Genomic DNA, 17127 nt, shown 5'->3' with positions numbered 1-17127 from the left:
ACCAGTGATGAGCAATGTTCGGGATGACCGGTGACTGTGCAGTCATCGAGCACCTCATGGATGAAGACAGACGATGGACATTACTGGAGTTAGAGAGGGCAAGTGGCATCGAGAAACGCACCGTCCACAGGATATTGCGTAATGAGCTACAGCTACACAAAATCGATTCCCGGTGGGTACTGCATGCACTGACAGAAGTTCAAAGGTGGGTGTGCTATGGAATATGCTCCGCCCACTTTGCATGCTGGCAACAGGACGGAGATCAATTCATTTCTAATCACCATCGATGAATTTTGGGCACGGGCATACAAACCAGAACTGAAATGTCAGTCGGCGGAATGGCGACATTCTTGATCACCAAGGCAGCAGAAGGTCCGTCAGAATCCTTTCCCAGTCAAATTGATGGTGATCGTCGCGTATGACGTCAGGGGTGTCATTATTTGCCACTTTGTTCCTCATGGCAGAACAGTGACTGCACGGTACTACAGGGGCTCATGTCAACTTTATGTGTATTGTGTTATTCTTTTGCACGGTGAAGGCCATATTGCCCTATATACTACCATAATAAATTCGAGTGTTACGATATTTCAGTGCTATTCATTGTTCACACATGTAGTTAAGACCTTGTCCTTTCATCTGTATATGTCACATTTTCTAACCGGACTGGTATCTTCAAGGAAAAAAATAGTTGCCATAACTTTTGCCCCAACCTACGTATATACAAATATACTTCACATATATATTGAGAGATTTCAATTTTCCTCCCCCTTCATGAAGTAGCATTGAAGTTGATTGAATTCCTCTTCTGTTTTTGATGATTTTCCTTTAAATTTCATTATGTTTTTTAAATGGGTTTGAAATGTTTTGGCTTTAACATTTTTAAATTCTTTATTGCATTTATAAAATTGTTTGAAATTTATTAATTATGAATTTCAATTTTTGGCCTTCGTGAAATATTAGTTCTAAATTTCTTACTTTATGTCTTTAATGATAATTTTTCTGCAGCGTAATGCGCGAAAAACTAGGCATGTTTATATTTTGTTTTCAAAAGAATTGTTTTCTAATTATAATTTAATATATATATATATACACATATATATAAATATAGCGTACATATATAATTTAATATATATATGTAATAAATATAATTTACATTATATACACACATACATACGAATACAATGTACATTATATACATATATATATCCGAATCTAATGCACAAATATTTAATATACACATAACAATTTAACAAATATATACACATACGTATATCTATATCTTTAATATACGTATGCATAAATCCACATGCAACATGCAAACACATATATATAAATGCATATGTGTGCCTGTGTGTGTACACTGCACAAAAAAAAAGGGGCGACACTTCTATATCTCCTGTTCTACTGGATCAATTGACGAAATTCAACTTGTGTTTTTCATGTCTCGAAAGCACGACTTAGGATATGTGTTAGATTTATATATAGCATTGTTTTAACACTGGTATTTTGACACAAAATCGGACTTTTTCTGAAATAACATACCAACTTTTTTCCAATTCCATGACTCAAATTATACCAAAAAGCCAAGTTTTGTAAAGATCGCATGTGTAGTTTTTAAAAAATTAGCTTTCAAAATATATACGAGGTTTGGGGCAAAAGTCATGGCATTTATTTTTTTTCTTGTAGATATGTAAACGGATCACAAAACGTATATGTGTCGTGTGGAAGTTCTGCAGGCATAATGTGTATGCAGAACAACAGATGGCTCAGTGATAGCGAGGGTTCTGAAATCGGTCAGTTGGCGAGTGCCGTGCGATATGGAAGTAACCCGGGTTGAGCAGCGTGCTTACATCAAAATAGCCGTTCTCCGAGGAGAAATGCGATGGAATGTCACAGTGAATTAGTAGAAGCCCTTGGGAATAATGTCCTACCACATCGTACAGTAGCACGATGGGTAGGAAAGTTTCAGCAAGGACGTGTGTCAACCAGTGATGAGCAACGTTCGATACGACTGGTGAGTGTGCGGCCCGATTTGGCACGCACCGTCATCGAGCACCTCATGGATGAAGACAGACGATAGACATTACTGGAGTTAGAGAGGGCAAGTGGCATCGAGAAACGCACCGTCCACAGGATATGACATAACGAGGTAGCGTCAGAATCCTTCCCCAGTCAAACTGATGGTGATCATCGCGTATGGCGCCAGGGTTGTCATTGTTTGCCACTTTGTTCCTCATGGCAGAACAGTGACCGCACAGTACTACAGGGACTTCCTGATGCGACAGGTACGACGTGGCGCTCGGATAAACGTCCGGATCTTGTGGACAGTGCAATAATTCTGCACAACAATGCAAGACCATATAAAGCAGAGTGTGCACGGCAGCTACTCCGACGTTGGGGATGGGAAGAATTGGAGCACCCACCGGTGCTCTCCTGAACTTTCACCCTGTGACTTTGATCTCTTTACCAAAATTAAGGAACCAATACGTGGTAGGCGGTTTGCAACACGCGAGGCCATTGCTAACGCTGTGCACCAATAGATGACCCAATTCACACATATTGCGGCAAATGCTGAGGCTGATGGTATTCAGCGCCTCCCATATCGTTGGCAGCGTGTGGTGACAGCAGGGGACTACATTGAGGGTCTTTAGGCCCAGGTTTGTCATGTCAACTTTATGTGTATTGTGTTATCATTCTTTTGCACGGTGAAGGCTATATTGCCTTGTATACTACCGTAATAAATTTGTGTATTACAATATTTCAGTGCTATTCATTGTCCACACATGTAGTTAAGACTTTGTCCTGTCATCTGTATATGTCACATTTTTCAAACGAACTGGTATCTTCAAGAAAAAAAAAAATAGTTGCCATTACTTTTGCCCCAATCTACGTATATATATATATATATATATATATTAATATCTCTTTTTTATTAAACAGACTTGATTCCTTCTTCAAGAATTCAAAATTTAGGCTTAATCCAAATATAATCCAAAAAAACAGATTTGTTCCTTCAAAATTCCTTTCAGTATACACTATATCCCGCAAACAGTCACTAGACAGAAATGATCTTAATTATGATAGATTTTGGAAAATAAGCGAAATATTTGAGCATTTGAGAAAAAATTTTAAGGAAATATACGAGCCCTCCGAAGAACTTGCTGTAGATGAGGTAATCGTTCTTTTTAAGGGAAGAGTAATTTTTAAACAATATGTTCCTAAAAAGCATAAGCATTTTGGAATTAAAATTTACATGCTTGTGGACCACCACGGTTACACATATGACATGAAACTATACCTCAAACGAGATTCCTAAAAGTCGAACAATGGGAAATGTGCCGCTCATAACACAGTAATAGCACTAACAGAAAGCGTAAAAGGCAAACAACAAACTTTTTATTTAACCATTTTTTTACAATTTATTTTTTAAATTTGTATTTTTAAATATTTTTTATAAATTTTTTGAAAACATTTTTTTATTATAACCTTTAAAATTTTTAATATCTTAAAGTAGATGTATTTCTAGGCACACCTGCAAAAAATTAGAGTTTTTTATTCAAAACTTCCTAAGATATACGTGAATTTACATATTGGCGTGTTTTGAAATTTGGCATACTAGTTACCAGTGATAATAATGGCCAATGTACTTTATGCATTTTCTTGAAATTGTTTGAAAGTAATGAACACGACTTTTTTTCCACTCATGTACAATGAAATAAAATGAAAGGAAAATAGGTTGCTGTAAATTAAGAATTTCGTCAATTGAACTATTCTTGGTGCAAACTGAAAAAAAATAAGCCAAGATAAATTTTTAAATGTTGCGCCAAATTTTACAAAATTTAATATTTAGGTATAATTTGAGTCGCAGAATCGAAATCTGGAAAAAATTGGGTACTATTCGGTTTCGAGGGCCGTAAAAATTCGCCAAACTATTGTTGATGCCAATGCTGCCACAAATAATTGCGGCAACCCTAATAATTGCGGCAAGAAAGGAAGTATAATAGTAAATAACTATTTAAGATTGATGTTTTAATTTAGATGAAAGGTTAATTTCATATAATACTTTTTTATTATTATAATTTATATGAAAAAGGCTAAACATGACTGAATGGAAGCATAAATAACTATTTCAGATCATTATTATAATTTATATAAAAATTGCTAAATATAACTGAATGGATGCCTGCATCGCTATTTCGCTACCGGCTTTATCGCTAAAGCATAATTTCATCTCGTTGGTTGTTCAAACATAATTTTCTATAACGAATGATGCCTTTTCTTTGAAAATATTCTCAGTAAAGTGCAGAACCGCTCACTTATTTGTTTGCCGCTTTTTACAAGGGTAAAAACAATTGGATTTTTGTCATTTTCTTTTAATTTTTAAGTGAAAATAGGTCGATGTGTACATAGATAGAGTCAAGGGTGTGTGCGCAGTGCCATTTTTGTGCAATTCTAGGATTTTTTTTTAAGTGAAAATGGGTCGATGTGCACATGGATACCGAGTATGAGCAATTCTTAAAAACGCATCAAGCAGTGGGTGATTCTGCACTTTATCCAAAATTCTATTGCCGAGTTTTTGTCATGGGCAACTCCCAAATTTTTAATCCATACAAATATCAAAAAAGGATTTAAAAATTAAACTAGCATTTCAATGGCGTCTTAAGAAATGTAGAACTATATAAACTTAGGCAACCTGAAATCAGCGAGTACGCTAGATTTGGCGCGCTGTTAAATGGGCGCTTTTGCGCGTACATTTTCGCTGCAATTTTTTTACGGCCCTCGAAACCGAATAGTACCAAAAATTGGCATGTCATTTCAGAAAATGCCCGATTTTGTGTCAAAATATCTATGATAGAATGATGCTATCTATGTATCTAACATATATCCTAAGTTGCATTTCCGAGACATGAAAAACACAATTTGAATTTCGTCAATTGGCAAAGTAGAATGGGAGATTTTGTCCATCTTTTTCTTGGAGGGGGAGGCAAAGTGTACATGTGTATATATACTTTATTCCCATTTAAGGGTACGCATGCTTTCGGCTTTATGTACATATCTGCACTTATACCATATTATATAAATGCAGACATACATACTACATGGATATGTAGGTATAAGTTTCCATAAACAAATATGAATTCTCACGTACTTGTATACAGGTACAAGCAGTTTTTTCTTACATTCTTATCAGTTCTGTCTCTTTATTTCCATATAGATCTGTTTATGCTGAAGTGACCTTCACACAGAAGTTTACTGTGGTGGTATGTTCAAACAAATCACAGCATAAATATAAATTTTGTGCCTACGAAACAAAAGTAACTTTACAATTTCAGTCTGAAACCTGGAAATCGTAAATACACTGAAACTAGTCAACCAGTTTTGAAAGCTTTTGCCTTTGTAAAAGAGAGGAATTTGTTCATTGTGTTTCTCTCCCTGGGGCTCATTTCTAACCATTAGATTCCAGATGTGCTGGAGGTACCTCCGTATCAGTGTCAGATTTCAGAGCCAAATAGTTTTGGAGTAAGATGTTCAGAATGAATTAGAGTAGCATTTGCGAAATGTCACTGTCCGTTGAGACAAACAGGATGTAAAAGCTCTCAAATAATGTACAAATTATTGTTCTAAGACAACACATGTTCCCCATCTGAATTTCTGAACCTTGATCTTTTAACTGATTGAATGCCTTTGCCATTCATTGGACACGTATCTCAGTAACTACGCTCAAGTAGTGGAGTAATTCCTGGGGGGGGGGCATATCTTGGCCACTCAGTTATAAAATAGTTTTGATAATACAGCATAATAATCGAGGTGTTAATGAAACTAATGAATAGCTGCCAAGTTTTCGATAGCAAAGGGAAAAGCAGTTAATTAAACTTGTGTCGGTATAGAATTCACTTGACCTGACAATGAAGTTTTTTTGAGTAACTGCACATAAAGATACTCACTAATATATTGTAAAATTTAAATTCCACCATATAAAAATGTCAAAACAGCTACAAAGACAGTTTGGAGTTGAAACGAACTGGTTTAGACAATAGAGGAAATAGAAAAATTTACATGCAACAACGATATCAAACAGGAGAAATTTTTGCTGGCTAGGCGCACCTGAAATTATCTGGAAATTTCTCTAAATGAGCTAAATTATATAGCATAATAAAATACAGTATTGAAGACAACAACTAATTATCGTTTAACCTTTTTTTCCTGCAGTTTTTCAGACACTATACATAATAAAAAATTTTACTTCGATTTGAAAAAAACTCTTTGCACTAAGAAATTGCCTTAATTTTGATACTCGAGTGAACACGTTCCCTTAGCGAGGCTGGGAATTTAGTATAAAAAGACAAATGAAATTTACGTTTTGAATTTTGGGTTTGCATACTAAATAATTTGACATTTTTAATAACTTAAATTCATTCTATTATAAATACCTGAAATAAATCCCTTACTAATTTTCAATAAACAGTATAAAATGGTACTTTATTAAATAATCCTTTTTTTCCCCTTTTCTAATTTTAAAAACTAAAATATATTATTCTGAAAAACCATTTTGGAGGTTCTGTTTTATTATGCACATATTTTGGAAAAGAACTGAATTTAAATTAGGAACACTTACATAGTTGGACATTGCAATACTAACAGTCTCCAATAAAATAATTTTTAATTAAACCAGATATATTCTATTTTGCTGAAAGTTTCCTCCTTAAATACTACATTATCAAGCAGACTTTTAACAATTATGTAAAATTAAAATTTCATTACGCCTATAGAGCATAATTTTAACGGTTCCACTGAACTTTAATTGTTAATAATTTCTATACCATTAAACGTTTATTTTTTAATTATTCCTTGTATGGAAGAAAAATCAAAGATATATCTATATTTGATAATATATACCAAAACAAATTAAAAATTATAAGGAAATTTAACAGTGAAAAAAAAGACTGAGATGAAAACTAGTTAAATTTTAAATTACCCATGAAATAATCAAATAGTTAAAATAATTTTGTAACATAATATTAATATAAAGATATGACAGACATAATTATTGTAAGTACTTAGTAAAGATGCATAATTTTGCAGTGTAATTTAAAATTCAAACAAAATTTTGTAAAAACGGAAGTAACGTATTATAATATAAAGAATGACTTCTTCTTCAATTGAAGTTTACACATTTCCTTCTGTGTAACGCTCAGTTATCTCAATCTGGAACAACTGTAATATGAATTTTTCCCTCAATGACGAAAAGCATCTTTAAGTCTCATCACTAATCCATATATTTCCCTTCCTTTTGTGACATAGATGCACCCCTCTGAGAATCCATTAAACTACACACAAGAATCTTTGTTGCAAATAGGAAAATTTTCTTAGGGGGGAAAGCATTCGGGGTTCAAGATACCCCGTCCTTTCAAGGCTTTTACAGCTTGCAAAGCCCCGCCTCAAAATGTTAATAAAATCCTCTTGGCCCCAGAACTGAAGCGATTTTTATAAACATATATATGTTATTTTGAAAAACTCTACAATTAAAAGCATAGTTCTAAGATCAATATTTAAGGAAATGAAGTCTATAGCTACCTATTTTGAACTTAATATGTATATAAGTTTTATTTTATCCCTATTGCATATTATAAATACAGCTTTTAGTCAGCCTTATCAGCTAAAAAGTAAACATACTGTAACGAATAAATTCCAGACTTACTGGTCTGTTCTCCATGTTTGTCTTCAGAATAAAAATCAGACACTAAAAGAAAAATATAGTGGTTAAAAATACTTTACATAAAAAATTCACTCTTGTAAAAAATAGATAAAATAATTGAATGTTGAAGGATCACAAAAAGAAACTGCTATAGAATATAAAAACTAGAAAAATAAGCAGCACTTTCACCAAAAACATTTGATAAAATATGGTTTTACTTAGGAATTACTGCTTGTTCAAACATATTTATACTTCCTCATAAACGGAATTTAAAGAAATATAAGACAATTAATAAATTATAAAAGAAATCTATGACATATACTATTCCATGTTAAGATATGGAATTGGTGGTTATGTGCTGGGCACATCAGATTTCTTGCCTAATTTTAAAAATTTGGAGAATTCTTAGTTTTAAACAACTGATTAATAAACCATTTGTTTAAAAAATTCAGGAAAGCTACTATCTGTACAGAAAGGAAGCTTGTCAGAATGCCACATTGAAATTAAGATAAAATTCACCTTTATATTAATACCAATTTTATGGAAGACATTTTAATGGCTCCATGTTTGTTTTTCTCAAAATTAATGACCCTCTCTCAACAAATTTTATAAGAATCATGTCAGATGCTTAATCCTGATGATAACTTTTCACTAGTTTACATACATAAGCATAAATTAGCAAATTTACTAACAATGGAATTTAATTTTCAAAACAGAAAGAAAAGTACATACAATACAACATACAACTTGGCTGTTGCTACTTGAGAACGAGATAAATGAGATTTAAACAAATGTAACTTAATAAAACAAAACTTCAGACCATGAGACTTTATGAATATATAAATGACTAATTGGAGTAATTAATTACATTTAAAAGTAAAAAATATGTACATGGCAGATATGTTTCAATTTCTTTTTTAATTTTCCCTTCTTTCATCCATTTCATTAAGATACTGCTTGCTTTTTTTTTCTAGTGTGATATTTAGTAACTGTACAGATCCTATACCAGGGTTTGCACACATTTCTGCACATTAAAATTACACACCTTTAAGGAAAAAAATTAAGGACTTATCAGCAAAGAGGATTGAATAAATTACAGCAATTATCTATATCTGAACTTCACTTCTGTAACACCATTCTAAGAATAAAATAAATCTCTAGGCAGGATACATTATTATTAAACATTCTCCAATACTTAATAAAGTAAATTTGAGAATAAATTCAACTTTGTAAAATTTGTCAGGTAATTAAATTATAAAATTCCTCCACAATTTACACTTATATTATTTTATACATATAATAGTTTTACATATTTTAAAGAAGATCAGTGATATTTACGAACAATTAGTTTTATGTTAATTCTTTCTTTTACGCCTCCTTTTATCATGTACTCGCTGTGTTCAGGTTTATGTAAATTTTAAGCTGAGGGACATAGGTTTAAATGAGGAGTAATATCATAACCAGTATGATTTGTAACAAACTTGGCTGTTGCTATTTGCTATGAGAGAGAGTGAGAGAGAGACTTGGATTAGAACAGATATGAATGTCTGATACTGGTACGTGTTAAAAGTTCTATCTGATCCAGTTAGTGTCTCAGCTTTGAGTAAAGCTGCTGGAGTTATAATTCACTTAATATACAGTATTTAGTATAAAGTTCCAATAAGCTGTTGAAGCACCAGAGATGGTAAAACATTTTCCATTATTTCAAGTATCATTAGCTTTAACAAAAACATTTTATTTAATATTAATGTTAATAATTATTATATGTTAGTTTTTACATTGTATCTTACAGTTGGATCCTGGCAGAGCTCACACCCTTAGCATGCCCACTTATATGGCATGTATCGATGTATACATGGACAAAGTCAAGGGATTGTGCAATGCCAAGTTGGTGCAACTCCGGGATGTTTTTTTAAGCGAAAATAGGTCAATGTGTACATGGATACAGAGTTTGAGCAAGTTTTTTACTTGTTATTTTCAAGTTGGCGATTTTGAGAAACACACGAAGCAGTGGGTGATTCTGCACTTTCCCAGGCTGTCGCCAGGCTCTCCTAGGATTTTACCTATCTTACATCCACAGTAAAGATTAAGGAAAGATAGCAACTCACTTTAACATGTAGAGATAAATTTCAAGGAAAAGCAACTATTTGCAAATACTTATATATGTAATTAGATGCCCTGAATGTCATTATAGATTTACATGGTCATAATTTTTCTTTTATTTATAAAAAATATCTGCTTACAAACAGTATTCAAATCATAATTTAAGAACATTTTGCAGTTTAAAATACAGATAATTACACGTATAATTTATGATATTGATTCTAAAATGATACTATGGTAATTACATACACACACACAAAAAAAAAGGGGGGCTAGACAAGAAAGTCCTCATTGAAGTCATCTCTACTACGGCTGAATTTCGTCAATCTGCCAATCACAACAGGAGATATAAAACAGCTTCCCCCTTTTCTTCCCCCCCTTTTTTTGACTCGCTATATAGTGAACCTTGAGCCATGAACAAATCGGTTCACAAGTTTTTCAACTGAAAAATGTTTGAATGCTGAGCGATGTCTCGAGATAGGAACATATAAGTCTCACATTCCAAAATGCAGTAAATGCAATGGAGAAATGCCTTCAAAAGACAGAAAGGATGATGTTCTTTATTACTTTTCATGTTCATCTTGACCTCTTCCTTGCAAAATGGAATTTGGTTGTCAAGAAAAACATGATCCCTTTTTTTCGTATTTCTAAGATTGGTTAGAAGAGAAAAAAACATTCAGTAGCATTGCATTCAGAAATTCATTTTATAATTTCCATCTTCCATTCTTGTCTTACAGTTCAACAGATTAGCTAAGAAAAAGTAACATAATACAAAGTTGGAAAGAGGTTGAACTCTGAAGGATTTCCAGGTAACACACAGCACTATGCCATGAATGGAATGGACAAGGATGCCTCAAGTAGCTCACCAATGACTTTGTACTGAGGTATATACACTATGTCATGTTTGTTTCGTAAAAACAACACACAACAAAATATTTATGCCTTTTTTAATTTGAAAATTTTCAAAATATTTTAGTTAATTTACATCAGTTTCCTTCTCTTTAACATCTTTTTTGTTTCAATAAAGAAATTAGTGTTTTACTTGTCTCTGCTTCAATCCCCTAATTTGTTAATGTTTTAACAATATACCTTTGAAGAATAATAAATATAAAAGAAAAACAAAATTAATTTTAAAATTATTAAAGCAGCTTTTGCTAAGAAGCACTTCAGAAAGTACATTTCGCAGCCTTTATTACCTTATTTTTAAGAATTAAAATATTCCTACGCCATCAAAATGGAAAGTAGTGTTATTTTAAAATATGACATGGGAAAATAAAAATGTTTTATTTTAATATAATGCTATTTACTAATTTTATTACGTTTGTTTAAAAAAAAGTTGAAATATTCGCAAATATCCAGATTATTGTGAAAATGTTGATAAATAACCAAATTTAGTACTGCATAGTTAAAGAAATCAAAGCTTAAAAAGGGAAAGGATGTTTTTGATGCAATATTTTATGAACTTTTCATTCGCAATAATAATAATTTTAAAATGTTAATGCTTCAATTGAGGCAGGACTTCGTGGCCCTTATGCAGTTAAGAAGTAGGAAAGAATTCAAATCATAACTAATCGAGCACATATTTGTCAATGAGTTGAAAAATATTTCTCTAAAATGTTAGTTCACACTCAGAATGGCAGTCATAAAAACCAGAAAGATATGTCAGATGAGAAAATTAAGGAATTTTGCTGATTTGACTTTCGGTCCATCAAAAATCATTTAAAAAAAAAAAAAAAAAACTAAGGATTTTCAAGAACTGTACGAATTCTGCACACACATCATAACAAATATAATTTATCATATTAATTAAACCAATTTTATTAAGAGAACTATATACATCATACAAAAAATTTTATAGTATCCTATCCCATTAAAAACTTGTCTTCAGAAATCGAAATCTGCAACTAAAAATCTTTTATTATCATAGAACAAAACTTGGTAAAATCCTAGCATACAGTACGGCCTTTGCGTGATTTTAAAAACTGTCGCCAATACCAAAATGATTCATTTACTGCTCATCATAACACCTCATTTACTGCTCATTGTAACATCACATTTACTGATCATTATGTCACCAAATCCTGTGTATACCATATACTAGGATTAAATCCAAAACTCATAAAATAAATTAGATATAGGCAATAATCCCTTTCTTATCTTCCAAATGATCTTTTCTGGGATCTTCTGATGAAAGTTAGGGTTCTGGCTTTTGATTAAAAATCTCAACAAGGGCTTCAAATGCATTGAATTGACGAGGTTCAAGCACATCTCCTCAATTAAATTACTTGCACTCATCTCTCACATACTGGTCTCACAAACCAGCTTTTTGGTTTTTTTTTTTTTTTTTTTTTTTGTATATAAAGCAAGAAGTAAAATAAGTTCTGATCTAGCAGAAACTCAATCAATTTTGTTAAAAAAATATAACGGTAAAAAGTCAAAATACGTAGGTAAGTTGAAAAATAAGTTTCCCCTGTCAACTGTGGTCAGAGTTGTGTATGAAAGTCAAAAAACAGAACGAGACATTAAAGATATGACATACCTTTATTTTTCCACATAGGTACCAAGTACATTGAGACATTTGTCATATCGCTTGATAAGCTTCAAAAAGCCCTCCAGGAAAAAATCAGGGCTTTGCATATGGAAGAAGCATTGAATGGCTTGTTTCACTTCAGTATTGCTTCCAAAGCGCCTTCCTCCGAGATTTTTCTTTAAAGTCGGAAACAGATGGAAGTCGCTTGGTGCGAGATCAGGACTGTATGGCGGATGGTGTAGGCGCTCCCAACCAAGAGTTGCAATATGGTTTTGCATTGCCGTCGCCGAATGTGGTCTGGCATTGTCATCCAACAGCAGAACGCCAGATGTGAGAAGGCCAGGGCGTTTTTTCCGAATCGCCTCTTTCAATTTCGACAGGGTGTCACAGTAGCGCATAGCACTGATGGTTCCAACCTCCAAAAAGTCCATCAACAAAACTCCTTGGGCGTCCCAGAAAACTGTGAGGAGCACTTTACCTGCAGAGGGAGTTGTCTTGAACTTTCTTCGGACAGGTGACGACGGATGTTTCCACTCCATAGATGCGGCTTTCGATTCTGGCGTGAAATGGTGGACCCACGTTTTCATCTCCCGTCACAATCCGAAACAGTAAGTCATTGCCATCTTCATGGTAACGCACGAGATGTTCCAGGCTGACCCCCATGCGTTGTTCCTTGTGTGTCGATGTCAATTGTCGGGGCACCCATCGTGCTGACACTTTTCTGTATTGAAGAATGTCGTAGATGATGTTTTGAGCTCGCTCATGTGAGATTCCAAGTTCTTCCGCTACTTCATCGATGGTGATACGCCAGTTCGCTCTAATCATGTCATCCACCTTCCTGACATTTGCATCTGTAGTGGCCGTGCGCGTTTTCCAGCTCTCGGCATGTACTCCACTTGCTGACGTCCATCACTAAATGTGCGACACCATCTCCGCACCATTTGCTTCGACATCACACCTGGCCCATAGACTTCCACGAAGAGGTTATGAATTTCTGTTCCTGATACTCCACGTGCCCATTCATAGCGGATAACCACTCTCGCTTCATCCTTTGACCACGAATTCAAAACGCACCTTCTCTCCATACCTACCGGGGCTCAAACGAGAGACTGGTCTCCACTTTGTGGAGGCACTGCAACAGCGCCATCTGCTTGATTTGCAGCAACCTCTACCCAATGGTGTATCAGTGACTTGCACGTTTTCCTGCTATGTCGCCTTTCGCCCATAGCCGTTCAACGCTTCTTCCATATGCAAAGCGTGAATTTTTCTCGGAGGACTTTTTGAAGCTTATCAAGCGATATGACAAATGTCTCAACATACTCGTACGAGAATAATAAAATAAAGGTATGTCATATCTTTAATGTCTCATTCTATTTTTTGACTTTCATACACAACTCTGACCACAGTCGACAGGGGAAACTTATTTTTCAACTTACCCTCGTACTATACAAAAATACACTCTCCCTCCATCCAAGTTTCCAATCCAGCCATCTAATGTATGCATATGACTTAAACTGAAAGTGTCTGCTATGGTGTGAACTAATGCATGCAGAAAGCGCCTTTTTCAAACTCTTCCAGTTCTGTTAAACTCACTTCACTATTTATAAAATTCAGGCAATAGTAATAGAATATTTAATTGGTACCTAGCAAAACTCGTTGTAATTCATCAGTTAAATTTATTGAAGGTCATGGCTTATTTATTATTCAGTTATAGAGTATTTCAATAAAATGGGTTCCACCAAAATTTAAGCCAGTATAGATTTACGGTTAATCTTCAGATTATGGTAACTTGGCGATTTTTTTGCGACCAACCCTGCTACAGCAACCTGCTAGTTTTTGTTTTGAACGCCATTTTGTTTTCACGAAGTAAAGGCAATTTTTTTTTTTTACTCAAAATTTTTTTCCAACAATCTGTTAGCCGAATTACGCTTATGCTAGAACTTTTATGGAACAAAAGTGCTTAATCATGACGAAGATTAGGTGCAAAATTGGGAGAAAGTGCAGAATCGCCCACTGCTTGCCACGCTCTTAAGAATTGCACATACATGGTATCCACGCACATGTCGACCTATTTTCACTTAAAAAAAATCATCCCAGAATTGCACAAAAACGGCATTGCGCACACTCTTGACTTTATCCATGTACACTGCTAAAGTCCTAGCTTTATCGCCTTGCCAAAATGTCGCCAAACTACCTGTTACCATATTCCAAAGATTAGCCAGATTTACTAATACTCCTTCTACCAAGGGAGGTACTGATTCTACCTTTTGCCAGTACACAACTGTTTATCTGGACTGGAGCTAAAAATGGTAGAATTTTTCCATCTTCAGATTAACCTAAGAAGTCCTCTAAAGGCATTATAAATGAATGTTCTTTGGGGTTAACTATTTGAAGGGCAGTGGTTACCTACAGTAACCACCTTTTCTATTGAACAACTTACTCCCTCGTGCGAGTGGTTTTCAAGACTGACCACTTTTGAAGTTCTCTTGTAGCTCACTAGATGACAACCAAGAAACATAAGGCAGTAGATGAAGCAATTCGTCTTCAAGAAAATAAGCATCAGCCATCAAAAGACAACATCACGACGATGTGCACTCTGAAGCCCCAAGAAAAAGGCCTGTAAGAACAGTGATGGAATGCAGCACATGCAAAGCTGCACTCTGCTTGAAAAAAAAAAAAACTATTTCCATGAGTATCATAGACACTGATTTGTAGAGATGTCTTCTGCAAGTAGAGATGTCTGATGTCTGTAAAAGGTTTATTGCTTTTTCCTGCCCCTCAAAGAGTTAAACAAAGGTAGTGCTTAAGTTCTGGTTTTGATTTTAGAACGCCAGCCGATAGAGACCTCTGCATCCTACCTCATTCAAAATTTCCCATTAAGATAAATGCACTAAGCTAACAGACATTCTCAGAAAGCTTCATGAAATGCATCTTTGCATTATTAGGCTTTGAATGAAAAAGAATATGCTCACTGTTAGCTGAACAAGAAGTAAAGAAAGCTTTACTTCTGCCCATAACCATGAAATGAGTGACCGAACAGACACAAAAAGTATGAATTTGAAAAGATCTCTGGATAACAAATACCATAACCATGAAATGAGTGACCAAACAAACACAAAAAGCATGAATTTGAAAAGATCTCTGGATAACAAATATTCTATTTAAGAAGGCTTGTTATGAAACATTAAAAATAGCACACTAAGGAAAAAATATTTTTTAGTTCTCACATAGCACTTTTGTTTTTGGATATATTTCAAAAGCACATTTTTTACTAGATACACTTGTATTTAGAAATTGTTTCAACTTTCTTTCAAAGAAAAACAATACACTGAAAAAAATAAACTGTTACATTAATTATAAGGACAATATTTTCAGAAACAAAAATTTGTGATTTTTTTAATTAATTATTTCAACATCACACAATGATGAGAAAGCTAAATTTGCAAGAAATATTTTTTTACAGAATTAAAACTTTTTCTGGTAATTTTTTCCGCAGAAAAATCTCGGAACACAAAATACGAATTTATTTTTGGGCATGAAATGAAATCTACGAACTTTACAGGCATTATTTCAGCAAAGAAATATTGTTTTACTCTACAAATGAGTTTATAATTCGTCCTGAGACAAGTATTCTCAAAAACGAAAGTCGTACACCTAAACCTCAAAATAATATAGACTATTGAATGTTGATTTTGAAAGATCAGAAGGAAATCGCTTCAAAATTAAAATATTTTCAATCGTAATTCTACAAGAGAAATTTTTAAATTCATGAAAATATGTTCTCATTGCGTACCCCAATTGAGTGCTTTCGATGCAAACCGAAATTGGTACCCCACACTAAGTAAAATTCAATTCTGGCAATTTTTGGACAACGAAATGAAACCTACGAACATTATGCGCTTTATTTCAGAGAAATGTGGAAAGTCAAGAAACTACATTCTCGTTGTAAACCCACAGTGGATGTTCTCACTGTAAACCGAAATTGGTATTCCACACGTAATAAAATTAATTTCTAACAATTTGTTTTAGCATAAAATAAAATCTATGACTGGATGGGTTTTATTTCTGCATGTTATTCTACTGAATATGTTGTTCTATTGTAGAGTAACGTTGTTCTACTGTATAGTAAAGCTTATAATTCTTTCTGGGAGGGGTATTCTCAGAAACGAAAGTTACACATGTAAAGCTCAAAATAATGTAATCTAATTAATCCCGATAATAAAAAGAGTTCTTTTACATCAAAAGTTATATAATTAAAATATTTTTAACTATAATTTCCTAAAAGAAACTTTCACAATTATGATGTTCTCAAAGCAAACCGAAACTGGTATTACTACTACTTAAAAAGAATAATGAAATCAAAAAATATATGTTGCATGAAAATCTAAAATTAAGACAATGAAATACACATAACTTTAAAGTAAACCTATTCAAGTACAGAATAAATAAGAACATACCTATGAAAACGGAAACAATCACGCAACTACCAGCTAACACTCACAACCCCAACACTACTACCAACCGGTAACAGCGGTTTTATAAAAAAGAGGATTTATTCCGATTGTTGCCACAAATGTCAAACCGTCAAGATATATAAACAACAGACTGAATTTGAAGCTTGCGTCCGTTGCGAAAAAAGTTTCAAAGAAACAGGACGAGCCTTAACCCCTCAAATACTGATGAAAATGAAAACAATCGAGGAAATAAAATATTAATGTAAAAAATTTCTAAGTAATAATGCATTCAAAAGTTTACCATATGTAATGCATGTGAACAATAGTAGGACGTAACTGTAAAC

General features: G+C 33.7%; 1 protein-coding gene across 1 annotated transcript in view; it reads right to left on the bottom strand.

The window, feature by feature from the left end:
• capt (adenylyl cyclase-associated protein 1) overlaps nucleotides 1-16903 on the bottom strand; it is a 130010-nt gene extending 113107 nt beyond the window's left edge. The window contains exons 1-2 of the mRNA XM_085807460.1: nucleotides 16787-16903; nucleotides 7700-7741 (exon numbers count right to left, since the gene is read on the bottom strand). Of these exons, the coding sequence (XP_085663586.1) occupies nucleotides 7700-7714 (15 nt within the window). The 5' untranslated portion in view covers nucleotides 7715-7741; nucleotides 16787-16903. The remainder of the gene's footprint in view (nucleotides 1-7699; nucleotides 7742-16786) is intronic.
• Between the last annotated feature and the right edge of the window lie 224 nt (nucleotides 16904-17127).

Source organism: Stegodyphus dumicola, chromosome X1 (genome assembly GCF_044657685.1).
Source record: "Stegodyphus dumicola isolate Sdum_Otavi_A_Nest chromosome X1, ASM4465768v1".
Lineage (NCBI taxonomy): Eukaryota > Metazoa > Arthropoda > Arachnida > Araneae > Eresidae > Stegodyphus > Stegodyphus dumicola.
Note: the sequence above shows the minus strand (reverse complement) of the source record. Positions and strands in the feature narration are given on the sequence as shown.